This window comes from Clinocottus analis, unplaced genomic scaffold (assembly GCF_023055335.1).
Source record: "Clinocottus analis isolate CAN_PGR_092001 unplaced genomic scaffold, fCliAna1.0.p SCAF_1, whole genome shotgun sequence".
Classification (NCBI taxonomy): Eukaryota; Metazoa; Chordata; class Actinopteri; order Perciformes; family Cottidae; genus Clinocottus; species Clinocottus analis.
Window position 1 is genome coordinate 12,549,103 of NW_027175820.1, and position 13,906 is coordinate 12,563,008.

General features: G+C 41.1%; 1 protein-coding gene across 7 annotated transcripts; it reads left to right on the plus strand.

Annotated features, from left to right (window-relative positions):
* The first annotated feature begins 19 nt into the window (after positions 1 to 19).
* Positions 20 to 13,469, plus strand: znf821 (zinc finger protein 821). 7 transcript variants are annotated; one of them, XM_068572941.1, is made up of 6 exons: positions 20 to 148; positions 7,419 to 7,550; positions 7,679 to 7,797; positions 9,062 to 9,160; positions 10,151 to 10,353; positions 11,551 to 13,468. In XM_068572941.1, the coding sequence occupies exons 1-6, from the start codon at positions 145 to 147 to the stop codon at positions 12,497 to 12,499; spliced, it is 1,506 nt and encodes a 501-aa protein (XP_068429042.1). In that variant the 5' UTR covers positions 20 to 144; the 3' UTR covers positions 12,500 to 13,468. The 7 variants fall into 7 exon arrangements, with proteins under 7 accessions (XP_068429042.1, XP_068428888.1, XP_068428726.1 ...); XM_068572787.1 differs by lacking the exon at positions 20 to 148 and adding an exon at positions 2,204 to 2,546 and having other exon boundaries at positions 7,682 to 7,797; positions 11,551 to 13,469; XM_068572625.1 differs by lacking the exon at positions 20 to 148 and adding an exon at positions 2,204 to 2,546.
* The last annotated feature ends 437 nt before the right edge of the window (positions 13,470 to 13,906 follow it).

The following is a 13,906-nucleotide window of genomic DNA, read 5'->3' on the forward strand; positions in this document are numbered from 1 at the left end:
ACATCTCCCAGAGGTTGGCGAAAGAAGCGCGGACCGAAGTTTAGCATCGCGGTACAGAAACGTCTGCTCCTCGTAGAGGACTTCTTCACACTGTGCGCCTCTGCCAGAGACTCACACCTGATATGCCAGTGTTCACTGGACACCATGGGTAATATATTAATTATGTATTCGTGATGATGAAAGATGTAACGCTAGCTGCAGGTGGCTGTGCTGTAAATTGTAATTATCATCTGCTCGTTGTCTCTCGCTTGTTCTCGTCCATCGTTCACGCATTGATCATAAAAGGCTAACGTTTGGCTCGTTATCTTTAGACAGCTAGCTTACGTTAGCGCCATCTCATTCACCTCACGAGATCATCGGCTCTAAATAATTTTTGCGTAACGTGGCTTGCAGTTTCAGTGTTAACATGTCTCCAAACGCTGTAAACATCACGACACATCGAGATTATTTTGTTGAGACGGCATATTTTCTCTTAACTACGCGGAAGAATATCTTTTTACCCCGTCAATGTTGTGCTGCGGTCCGTTTACTCGTGGCAGCCAGTGATGACGAAGACATGAAGTGTTGTGACTTTAGCAGCTCGGTGCTTTGGAGCACCACCTAGTGGCCAGGACTTAAGCTCCTGTGGGTTGGGCTTAATGAACAGTTTATTATCACTTAATACATGATAGGTTGGGTCTTGAGTCTAAGTAGGGGGTTGTTTTCATGGACAGATAATATTCAGATGGAATTGAATATGGTGACATAGAGTCAAATAAATTCAGATCAAATGTAACATCAGATGAAGATAACAAACCACAGAGCTGTGATCAATTGTAAAGCAACAGCAGCAATAATCAAATGGATAGCAGTGATTGTAATGTGAAGACTTTGGTTGAGTCTGTTTTTCATATGTTCACAGCCTTACTTCTTTAAAACAATCATTAAACTGTCTAAATGAATAAGATATCTGCTTGGTGTTTTCATCTCATGGAAACACAGACATTTCTTGAATTTGTATGTATGTATATATCTGCTTTTTTAATATGTTTGAAGAACCTTTTAGGACATTATTGAAACAGAGGAAGCTTTTCTGTGTTACCAAGATAACTTTTCTGTGTGAAATCTGGAACGTTGACTTCCTCCAAATTACAAAAAAAACTCTGTGTAATTTGGTCAGGTTTTTAGTTATCTGCCTCTGAGAGTTAGGCATCATCCTCAAAACAAAGTTATATTTCTTTTGGCATTTGAAAAAAAACTCTCGACCCCTCACTATATGCCGACAAGCTTATCACGTACCTTTACATTTTTGCTGAGAAAGGACAAAAACAATTGAAAAACAGAAGTGTGGAAGATATGTTTGTGGTAATTTAGAAACAGTGTCGCTATTGCATGGATTTCCCACCAGAGAGCACTGACAAGTGTAAAATGTCCTGCTCATAACTTTGTCACAAGTCACCTAATAGTCAACCAAATGAATAAATAAAAAATGTTTTAGGTGTGCAATGTTGAAACAAATATTTTCCAATAAGTTGTTGGAATGTTATTCAACCTCTAATTTATGCTTGATCATTTGTGTAGCATATAAATCATCTTCTGAGTGACATATACTTCAATTGATTTCTTCCTTTGTCTTGAAATGAGAATTGTGTTACTTTAAAGTTATATAGCTTCCTGTTGTATTTTGTGTGATGAAATGAAGGCATTGACATGCAAGCTCATTAGCTGTTAGGTTTAGGTTTGCACTTTTGACCATAAAAATAGTAGTAAACTTCAAAAAAAAAAAAAAAAAAGCTCTTTACAAATAAAATGTAAAATACATTTGTATGATTGCCATCTTCTTATTATATTTAATATACTTACAAAATGTTCAATATACAAATATTAAAAATATATAACATGTAATTGTCATCAGTTCTGATTATAGATGTCAAAATATGTTGCTCTTTTCCCAAATATTAGATTTGTCATATCAATTAAAATATCGATGCACTATATTATGTGCAAATATAGTAAGGGTTGTGTTTTCTCCCACATGCCTTGAACGCACCGTAGTATCTTCAGCATGATGAACTCCTCGTCGTCCCTGCATATCCCACAATCCAGTTCGGTGTAGCTTCATTCCTTTGCGTTAGAGATCAGCTGAGCTCGTGCATCGCTGCAGTGAGTACGCGGGTGCCAGCGGCTCTGGATCGGAGCAGCTCGGGGCCGCTCGGTGTCTCTCTGTTCGGGCTTGGACATCTTTTAAAACCCGCTAATCAACCGGAGACTGGATTTTTTTTTAACTGCTGCAAGAATGTGACTTTTTTTTATGTATCCGTTTCTTGTTTTTTTTTGTTGTTTTTTTTATCCCCGTGAATGGTCCCGACTCTGCTGATCGTGGAGACGATTTGATCACATTTTTTTTTTAATCGTTATTTCGTTCATCATCTGTCCTGTTAGTGCGGAAAACACCTGAACTGGTCTAAGGGAAACCGTGCGGGTTTAGGAGGATATTCCAGGTTTTTAACCGAGAGTGGGCTATAATATGTCCAGGCGAAAACAGACCAACCCCTTCAAAGTTGACTGTAGGTATTCCAGGTATTGTCTAATGCTTCTCCACGCGTTATTTACCCACGTCACGGCCATTATGCGTGTATCCTCTGGCTGTTTGACAGAAATGTGTACAATTATTATTGTTTCTGTTACTATCGCCACTTGCATTAACAGCGTCCGTTGTCGCTTCTAATAGACTGATGTTGCCTAGATGTATTGCACCCCACATGGCTCCTTACATGCCAGCACATACTCTATTGTACATTCAGAGTATCTGACAATCATATATATATATATATATATATATATATATATATATATATATATATATATATATATATATATATATATATATATATAAATTGTGGTTGTTTCATGAGAGTTTTCAGAAAAAACGTTTCTGTTTTCTGTTCATAGTTTGTGTGAGAATACAGCAGGAGACTTGACTGGCCGGTCAATTATTTTGTAAATACAATAGAATACAAAAAAAACACACAAGGTGTCATTTCTAGAGATTAATTTAGCAAAAGCACAATTTAGGCTGTTAAGAAGAAGCCGACCTGGGGTGATCAAGTGTTTCTTTTACACACAGTGCACGGTGTTGATTTGCTTTCACATCTTAGTTCCAGTACGAGATGACAAGAAAGAAATACAGAGCAGAAGAGTTGAAACAATTATTTAATTCAACCATTTATGGATTGACAAGAAAATGGCAGATATTTTGATAATAATGCTATTGTGTTCATCACTCTCTGGTCCCAACTTTTCAAATAAGAGAGGATTGCTGGTTAGATTAAATAATACATCCCTTTGAGAAATGGGCATTTTTCACTGTTCTCTTATTTTCGAGACAAAAGGTTTAATCAAGAAAATAAGAAGCAGATTAGTCGATAATATACATAATTAATGTGTGCAAAAAAGGAAGTAACACCTCAACTATTCAACATATTTGTAATTGCCCTTTACTTTAGGATGACACTTGTTGAAATCAATGTCTATGGTGTCTATTTTTCTCCCTTTTTAGTAGGAGCCATTGACAGTATTTCTTACTACAATACACCTTGTTGTATACACTTCTCATATTGAGTGTTTTTGAGTGGCACATTGTCCTCAAGCATTTTAGTTTGTATGCAGGGCTTTCCTACAAATCACCTATTATGAACCATAGCATCCCATTTAGGTTTCCTTTTCTAATATAATGTTCAAAGACAAGCATGGCCTGAAATTATTAGTATTTTTGTTTTCCCTCACTTGCCACTGTTACTGAACATTTCTACCAGCCACTCAATGTTTTTATCTGCTCCTTTTGGAAATCTATGTAGAAAGCTTTAGAATTGTAAATGCTAATCAGTGGAACCAGACAGTAGAATAATGTAATATATTATTGATATCAGGGACACCCATCTGCATTGGATGCAGGTGATCTGAACTGTTTACCTGCCACAGCCAACATGTACCTTGTATTTGGCTGGTGGTAGATGCTAATTTCATTCCCTGCAGAAATTATACAACAAAAACTAAATTGAAAGTAAGGAATACTGAGCAAAACCCTAGTGTATATAAGCTATGGCTAGCACTCTTCTCCTGGATCTTCATTTTGGTGGACAGCATGCGAACGGACCACCTAAACACACCTCAGTCCACAGAAGGGGATGGCCCAGTGTAATCTGCGAAAGTTAGTTTTTCAACTGCTGTTGAAATGCATCTTGCACTTCGACTGCAATAATCCTTGCAAGCTAATGAGCTCATTTGCTGCTCTGTAGCAGTTCCACCAGAGTCTAGAGCGGGAGCTGAAACCCCTCGGGAGGGCCTGAGACGATGTCATGTTGGCGTACGTTAGAGGACCTCATACTGTGACAAATGCTAAAATATTGTGTATACTTGACATGCCATGCCACCCCCTGTGTCACTTTAGTTTGAGTTCTGGCAATGTGTTTTGTTCATTGACTTTCTTCTCTGCTGCTTTGTCTTGATTGTTTTACCTGCTTTTCTTTTGAGGTAAGACTTGCATGCACAGAGCTGTCCTGCCCCCCAGAGGGTTTGACCAGACAGACAGACTGACAGACCAGACAGGCAGGGAGACAGTCTGACTGGCAGGCGGATTCCAGACAATAATACAACAGTGCTGTCTTTCCAGCTTTGTCTTCCTCCTTGAGATTGATGCGCAACAATCACATTATATAAAACTTGATTAAAATTGGAGGTGGCGCTTGTGTTATGGAGAAAAGTGGATGTGTCCTAAAGGTTGACAGTAAGGAGTACTTTAACGGTTATTTGCCAAGTGCAAATATTGCCATAAACATTCTGTAAAACTCTGTCTTAAAGAGTATAATGCAGTGCAGGTTGTCGCAGAACTTTTCAAGTGTTTCAGTAAGTGTGCATAAGTACAAAAGCAACATTTTTGGTGAACTGGACTTCATTTCCAATTACAGTTCTTATGTCTGTTTCTGTCAAGCTTCTGAACTTGGAATTGAAAGAGCTGAATTAAGATGTTTTCTCAAATATTCTCTAAAAATAGCCCAAGTCAAATGTTTCTTGGCTGTCTGTGATCTCAGTGTCAATGTGGTAAGTGTCGTCTTGTGGTCGGATCAAAGGCCCAGCGACAGTGTGTAAGTATTACTTCTCTGTTGTTGAGATTATCTCAGAGGAGCCTTTAGGTTCATTTCAGGTGTGAAACTAACTTGTGTGTGCGTGTGTGTGCGTGCGGCCCCAGCACTTCCTGCCAATTCAGACGGAGTTGTGTGTCTGCGTGTGTGTTTTCGGAGGGGACGGCGGCTGAAAAGGAGGAGGAGGGGGCATTGAATTCATCAGGCCCCCCATTGCTTGGTGTTTGAGTAGAGTTTTGGCATTCTATCTTTTGTCTGTTTTGTTTTGCGTGCTACCCCTCCGCCCCCCACTCTCTCCCCCTCCTCTCTCCCTCTTCTGTGTGTCTGTTGGCTGATGAGTTTGTCTCTTTGTCTGGATTCAGTCAGACACTGCGTCACCTCCTGCCTACAGACACACAGACTCAGAGATAACATCACAGTGGCAAAGACTGAGGGAGGGAGGGAGGGAGGAGAGGAGAGACAGATGTACAGACAGAGCCCTACAGTGGGGGGATGGGTATCTCTCACACATCAATCATGTGCCGTGAAGCCAGCCTGTTGTAGTAGTTCATAGTTCAATACTCTGTCCCACTCTACTAGTGCGAATGAATGCTTTGATTTCTTTGTGAAAAGTGCCCAAACTGTGTCTACGTACAAACTTCTCGCTAGTGGCTTAATACTAGAATGACAAACCTCACGTTATACCTCTGCTTTCAGGCACTCAGAGTGTGTCTGTGCACGCACACGCGTGCATGTGCGCAATACCTCAAGATTGTGACGAGGGCTGTAATTACTTCTGTCAGTCTCAGGTAACTGAAGTCGGGATCTTTTTTCCATCTCTGATCTGTGTTAATGGAGAGAGAGCACACAGAGAAAGAAAATTGGATTTTAGGCTGTCATCAATTGTAGTGCTCTGAAGGTGGATGTTGTTCTTGTGTGTGTGTGTGAATACCAAAAGAGCATTCAACAAACCTGTGAAGCAGCGTTTGGTCGTCAAATACAGGCACTTTGCAGGATCATAATAATGTGTCATAATAAGAAAAGTGAAGGCATTTTGCAGAATCCTGCAACCAGCAAAGCTATAATACAAATAGTGGCATCACAATGAGTTTAATGAGCCACATATGGGCTGTCATGGTGTGAAGCTTTATCCTCCCCCTCAGAGGTAATGGTATAGATATGGAAGTAGTCGGGGCTACAGACAAGCAGGAAGGACAGAGGGCGAGCCAGGCTGTTCAGTGTGTGGGTGGTACAGAGAGAAAAACACACTGAGTAGCAGGCAGTTAGCTAGAGGAAAGAGTGCAGGCTGCTTCCCCTGTGGGACTGCAGCATGACTGTCGAACAGAGCTAGCATGTATCTGTGAGTGTATATGTGTGTGAAAAAGTGGGGGTTGGGATGCAAATGAAGTTAATGTGTGTGTGCACGTATGTCAGTGTGCCTCTCTTACTGGCCTAGCATTCATTACGATTCACTGTCGGATGGTTCATATGCAGATTCATCTGCAAATATGTTTTTGTCTTCCACGTCTGTGTGGAGCTTAAAAGTCTTGTAGAAAAATGTAGAATTGTAGAAACGATGCACTATTTTATGCACTTTTTTTCACCTTTTGTTGCCATTTTGTGTTATAGAAATCACTAACATTACGTGTACACCATTGCATTGCTAAATGTTCTGATAGCCGAAGCCTAGACACATCTTAATAGTTTTGAAAAATGAATACCTTCTTGTGGTATGCTCTAACAGAAGATGCTGTTTTTATGGAGATAAAGCACTCATGCCTAATACAATATATGGGTCAAAAGGTGGTCAATGTTTGACAACAGATGTAATTTATTGACATGATTAATTCTTTTAAATTACCATATTTTAAAAGCATGATCGTTGTGAAATCCATTCCTGCACAGGGGGTCATGGTATACATTTATCGTGACATACATTGCGAAACAAGAACAGCCTTAGAAATAGTGAGACTTGATCAATATGCTTGGTCTTCCATTCATGTGCTCCACACACGTTTAATGCAACTGCAAACATAAAAGTAATAATTTCCAGTTCTTTAGCATGTCGCAGCAGGTACATTTGCAAACATGACTTGCAGTTCTTATTGATTGATGGATTAATTAATTAAGTGTCATATATGCCCTAACAACGAAGGCCTTAATATAACAACAATATGAAGGTCTTGGATGTTAGTCAAATTGATATTGTCTCATGGTTTACCGGTATATTCATCATAGTACCCGCCCACATCGGTCACTTCTGTTCATGTGCTCACTGGAAGTCTTACTGACGCTGTCTTTTTTTAAATTTATTACCAGGGCCATTCCACACTTCGGGAATAACAGGACTTCAGCACACTATTAACATGGATGGCAGGGACGAATTCATCGAAGACAATGAATGCTGCAGCAACAACTCCCAGGAAGTACAAGAGCAGGATAGCATCTCAGGTACAAGATGGAAGGACGGACAAGCGATGACTGAGTGGGACATCTGGACTGAGGGTGTTAGTGAGAGTAAGCCCTGCTCTGTGTTCTGTTGTCTGTCTGTATTGATAGGGCTGTGTTTGCCTCCATAGAAGACAGCGATAGTGACCTCGACCACCACGGTGAAGACTCTTCATCCAACACCTCTGCGGACGACCACATGACCACCAAGAGGACGCAGTGCCACCTACAAGGAGCGGGAGTCAAAGAGGTGAGAGATTGTGCCACTTTTTGTTTATGTCGGTGTTGTTTGTTTCTTTGACAATATTTTGCCTCATCTTAAATTGGTTTGAATACGGTCTATATGTCACAAAAGGGGCCACTGCACTGTGAAGGTGGTGTTTTGGCGTTGGGCGGGCGATATATCAAATATACTTGATGTGCTGCAAACATTGAATATGGGTAGAAGCAGGGGAGAGCAAAAAGAGCCTGGAGAGAGCAAAAATAAGTGCCAAAGCGAGTTTAGGCTTGTGAACTCTGTATGGAGGAGAGCAACCTCCACTTCAAAAACGACTGTCAAACTAGCATTCATGTTGGTCATTAGTCATTAGACCCTTTAACCCTTTATTTTCAGACATACAGACCGATGCTCCCTGTTCTTTGAAACACCTCAGCTGATACATCTCGTTATCTCCAGTGATACAGATAGTCTTATAGACTACATATCTGGTATTATGAACTCAGAGAGGACATTAGATGAATAGCCGATCAAGGCTATTTATTGTGTTATAGATTGTACATTGACGCATAGCATGAAAATATTGATATCATTTGCCATATCGCCCTACAAATAGTACTCCACAGGGACAAATTTTTAACATAGTGTTACCTTTTCTGTTTGGATTCAAATTCGTATTTGTTAAACTTGTTAAGAATCAATTTTACAGATTGCACTCATAGTAAAATGTGTAGATAAAAGAGATATATTTGTTTAGCAGCAAAACAGTTTTTTAGAACGCTGTATAATCATTTAGCACTTCTGTTGGGTGTGACAACTTGTGACTTTTGTAACCCAAACATACGCCGATGCTATTTAGAAAACCAGCAAACGCACTGTAGTTGAATGTACTTGAACTCAACTCCCCCGGTATTAGCCAATATGTTTTGTGCCACGACCATATGTTTGAAAGTGTTCTGCATTTCTACTTGTGTGAGAGTCACATCTGTGACGGCACACAGCATCATGTCACTGTTAGTGAGTCACTGGGGCTTGAGATGTTTGCTCATTCACACACTCGACACATCACCATCACTTGCAGAAATGCTTCAACTGGAAACGTGAAGCGAGTAGTAGCGACTTCACAGAGGCTCAAACAGGGAAAAATGGTCTCGGCATCATTTCGTTTTTTTTACCATTCAGCATGTTATGTTTATTATGGGTTCTGCCTTGCGTCAGTTTGGGCTTTAGATTGCAGTTGTCAGGATATGAACTGTTGCTCCTGATAAGTGTTTTAATGGTGCTTGGTTTTCCTCAGGAGACCGAGGAAGGGGCAGATCACGGCAACAACTTTGTTTGTCCTCTCTGCACGCTGGATTTTAGCAGCCCTGAGAAGCTCATCACCCATGTCTACCAGGTGAGAACAACATCGCCTCGCGTTTCCTAGTCTACTTCAGAACCATGAAAACAAAACAGCTCTCGCTTTATTGCAGTCTGTTTCTAATATGCTAGTGGTAGGTCATCACCTCTAAAGCTCTTAAGTAGCTTACAGCACCAGTACTTCAGTGAAATGAAGGTAGAGGGAGAAGCTGTTGACTTGTATAATCTTGTGCTTACATTGTCCTGTAACTGCATGGGACTCTTATTTAAAAAGTGTATTCAGTGCCAGAGATCTTGAAGATTATTATATATTTGCTATATTTGGTAATGGCAAGTGGTTACTTGGCTCCCTTTTTAAAAAATGCTGCAGTTGTACCTAGAGTCCCTTATCTTACATTTTTCAGTTATCCACATCTTTCATCAATGGCCACCAGGTCTCACTTAATATTCAGGAGCTGATTTATACCTTACTTCAGCATCTGCAGAATTCAAACAATCAACACTGTGCATGTGTATTTTTGCATGTGCCTGGCAGTTTGTGGTTATTGCACTTCAAGTCGCTGAAAGATGAGTGTGCATTCTGTGAGTGAAATGTTGATGAATTGCAATAGTGTCTGGCTTGTTAACCGAGTGTGGAACATATGACTTATAACAGTGTAATTAATTGCAACACTAGTTCTTGGGTCTGATGACCAAATTTGAATGTCTTGTCATACTTCCAGACTTTATTTCCAAACCATTTTGTGGTAAGGCATTAGTATTCCATTCAAAACACTAAACCTATGATACCTGCTTTTTTTTCTGTTTTTTTTAAATAAATCGCTAACTTAACATGCTTAAAACATGCACAGTACTGTGCATTACGCCCACACCGTCAAACATAATGATTATATTGTCTTCATCAGATATTAATTCAGTATTCAGTATTTGTGCATGATCACCTTCACTTTAAGATATGTTGAACGATTGTATTAATATCTCTCTTGATGTTGGAGGTGTGCTTTATAATTTGTTCCCTTTTTTTCAGTTTCTTGGTCTGATCTTGTTTTGCTGTCTTTACCAGCACACAGCGATGATGAGCAATAGCAAGAGCTATGTGTGCCCAGTGTGTGGGCGAGCCCTGAGTTCGCCTGGCTCACTTGGCCGGCATCTCCTCATCCACTCCGAGGACCGCCTCTCCAACTGTGCTGTCTGCGGCGCACGCTTCACAGACACCAACAACTTTAACAGGTTGGGCTCATCTCCATTGTGCCTCTGGTCTCAGGTCTTTAATGCACATGCCTAGGAATTAGTATCAATACATTTTAGATGCAATGTTACACATGTAGTGTGTTATTATTGCCTATAATTGTCTCTGTTTAATTGCATTTTATCAATAATTAAGCAGTTGACAGGTGGGAAGTCCAGTTGCGTTTTTAAATTTAGATATAGAAAAGGAGGGAAAAAAAGAGTTAAGTCTGGTTCTGCAGTTTTTAAGTACATAAATAAAAAATAAATCATAATTAATTTTATAATGCAGTGTTTATCTTGTAGTGTTTTGCCCCAATTTTTTGTTCATTCATAAATAACAATAAGTCACCTGGGCAGATCCAGTTATCATCATACAAAGTCAAAAGACATCACTCATTCAGTAGGAAAACAATGTTTAAATATTGCAGTGAACAAATAAAAAAACATGTCAGCAATTGGTTTTCTATTTGTCTGTCCAACAAGAGTCAAATCTATGAAACGTTCTGAGAAGGATGTAAAAATGTGTCTTCAACACTCAAACAACGGAGCAGTGGTTGTTTTAAAGTAAGAGATGAGGCAGGATGCAGAACATGAAGGACGAATAAAATGAGTACCATATTGATAGATTTAATGGAAATAAAAGTGGATGTTGCTTAGCAACTACCATTTCTTTTTAGATTCAAACAGCACTGGCGTGGTCAGGACACGCATACGGAGAAAGTGAGAGGCTGTAATGTAAGAGCAGAGAACAGAAGAAGAAAAAATCACAAGCTATTATAGCTCGTCGGGTGTTACTATAAGTAAAATTAGTACGTATAAATCATGTGGTCAGATAGAGGAAAGACAACACGTTGTTTCAGGGATGTTAAGCTTGTAAGAATGCCTCCAGGCTAAGAAGATGATGATGATGATAATAATAATAATACATTTAATTTATATAGCGCTTTTTATGGTACTCAAAGACACTTGAAAAAACAGTTTAAAATCATCACACATTGAAAGTAGTTCTAAAGAGTAAGTTTTGAATATGGGAAGGTCAGTGCAGTCACGGATGAGTTTGGAGAGAGCGTTCCAGAGGGAGAGGGCAGCTGTGGAGAAGGCTCTGTCACCCCATGTCCGGTACTCGGCCCTTAGGGGGCATGTGTTGTTACGTACGGTACACAGTATGACCAGCTTTAATGCTGTGTCTTTTCTTAGGGAGAAGCTTAAAGATGTCCTTGACACGACCAGGATGGACGTCTCCGAAGGAGGGGACAGCTGTTCCATGTCCCTGTCCAGCAGCCCCATGACCAGCCCGGGCCACGGCACTTGCTCTTGTCACGGGCCAGGCCCCAGTTCATGCCAGGGCCCTCATTCCTGTCAAGCACCGGACCCCGATCCTAACCTATGTCAGGCCCATCGTACCTGCCAGGGACCAGGCCACATCCCGAGCCAGTGTCAAGGCCCCAGACCCTGTCAGGGCCCCGGACGATGCGTGGGCTCCGACCAGGGACCCTCTTTTCCCTCACTGCCCGACAGCCTCCTCTCTGAAGGGCCATCACTGGCATCCATCCCTGATGCTCTTAACTCCTCTTCCTCAGTCTTTCCTCCCATCCCCGACATCCTGAGCCCGATGCCGGTGTATCCTGCCGGAGTGCTGCTGGTGTGCAACAGCTGCGTGGCCTATCAGCAGTTAGTGGACGAGCAGTCGCCGATGCGTAAATGGGCTCTGCGTAGGAAGAATGAACCCCTGGAGGCCCGCATGCAGCGTCTAGAGCGCGAGCGCACAGCAAAGAAGAACAAGCGGGCGTGTGAGTCGGAAGACGAGAGGGAAATGAGGAGGCTGCGGGACCGCGAGGCCAAGCGCATGCAGAGGATGCAGGAATCGGAAGACCAGCGGGCACGTAGACTGCAGAGAGACCGGGAGGCCATGCGCATGAAGAGGGCCAACGAGACGCCGGATAAGAGGCAGGCCCGGCTGATCCGCGAGAGGGAGGCGAAGAGGATCAAACGGCGGCTGGAGAAGATTGACCCTGCCCTGAGGACACAGATAGAGCATGATCCCGCTGCCATGGCCGCTCTCACTGCAGACATGAGTCTCTTTCAGTTCCCCTGCCCAATGCCAGTCCCTTCCATTGATAACGGTCTGTTCATGAAGCTGCCCTAAAGGGTCCAAGCCACTAGAGGGGGGAACAACTGGCCTCTAGCGGCTCCATTGACCTCTCCCATTCGGCTGCCATGGTCACAGTGAACCATTCCTAGGTTTTCCTCCAGCTCCTTCTTCTGTGTCGAACAGCCTCACAAACTGCTTTGTTAAATACAACAAAAACTACTTCAATTTGTAATTTATTACAGTTTAGAAAACCTTGGGAACAGGGTTGAGAATGTTTCATATTGTATGGATGATGACGTAAAAGCATGTTGTAAAGAGATTTATCTGTTAGTCAACAGATGTAACACAGTTCATTCTAGTCGGAGCCGTTATACTTCCTTTGAGGTAAAAAAAAAAAAAGAAATCTTTTTGCACATGGACCTTCAGTGACAGGAGCGGGGACTCTGTAGCCTCGGCCCCCATTCCTGCTGGTCCACTCCGCCAGCACAGTGACTCGGGTTTTCTGGTAGCTACACCTCTCTTCAAGCTGCCACCGTGGGAAGTTAATTTTCTGTCAAACTCTACTACCTCAGCTGGCGCCTTGGTCAAGCCGTCTGTCTTGTGGCTTCCTGCGCTCCAACTCCAGGCTTCCAAAGCTCTTCATGTACTGTCCACTCCTACAGAGGATGCAGGTTGTTTCCCACTACTTTAGTTTTCACTCAGGCACTTTAATAGGACACAAACATTCAACTGAGCAACTGATTTACAAACCCACCAGTTCCACATAAATATCCCAGGTCTAAATATAAAGTTTCTTAGTTCCTAACAGATTAACTCAAAGAATGTTTTGTCCTATTGAACACGCCCAACGCTGAGCAACATTCCCACTCACCTCCTGTGTTGTGCAACTTAAAACATTTGCCTTTTTTACATTCTATTTGCCAATATTTAAAAAATCTGTTTTATTTTTCATACCTGGGTATACTAATATTTTGCCAATGTCATTTCTTTTATTAACTTTTTGTGACAAAAGTCAGTTTTTGCTGCTGTTATTGTGCTGTACAATACATTAGTTACCTCTTTTTTATATATATATATATATATATATATATATATATATATATATATATATATTTATTGTGCTACAATGGTCCATTAGTCACAATGAACCGGTTCTTAATGATACTTTACTTGAATTCTGCCCGCAAAGACACATTTGTTTTCCTCACGATGAGTAAATTACAACATGAAAATGTGTTATTATTATTTTGAGGATTGTACACAGATAATGCATTGTCTGCATGCCGTTTGTGTAGCATTCACATGCTTTGTAAAGCTACAGTACCTTCAATATATGTGACCTGCAACACTTAAATTGAGGTGAAGTTATATCATGTCAGAAGAATTGATGAAAGATATTTATTGATTTATATGTCAGAGGGACTCATTTTAGACTCTTGTACTTGTTTTGTTTTGAATTCC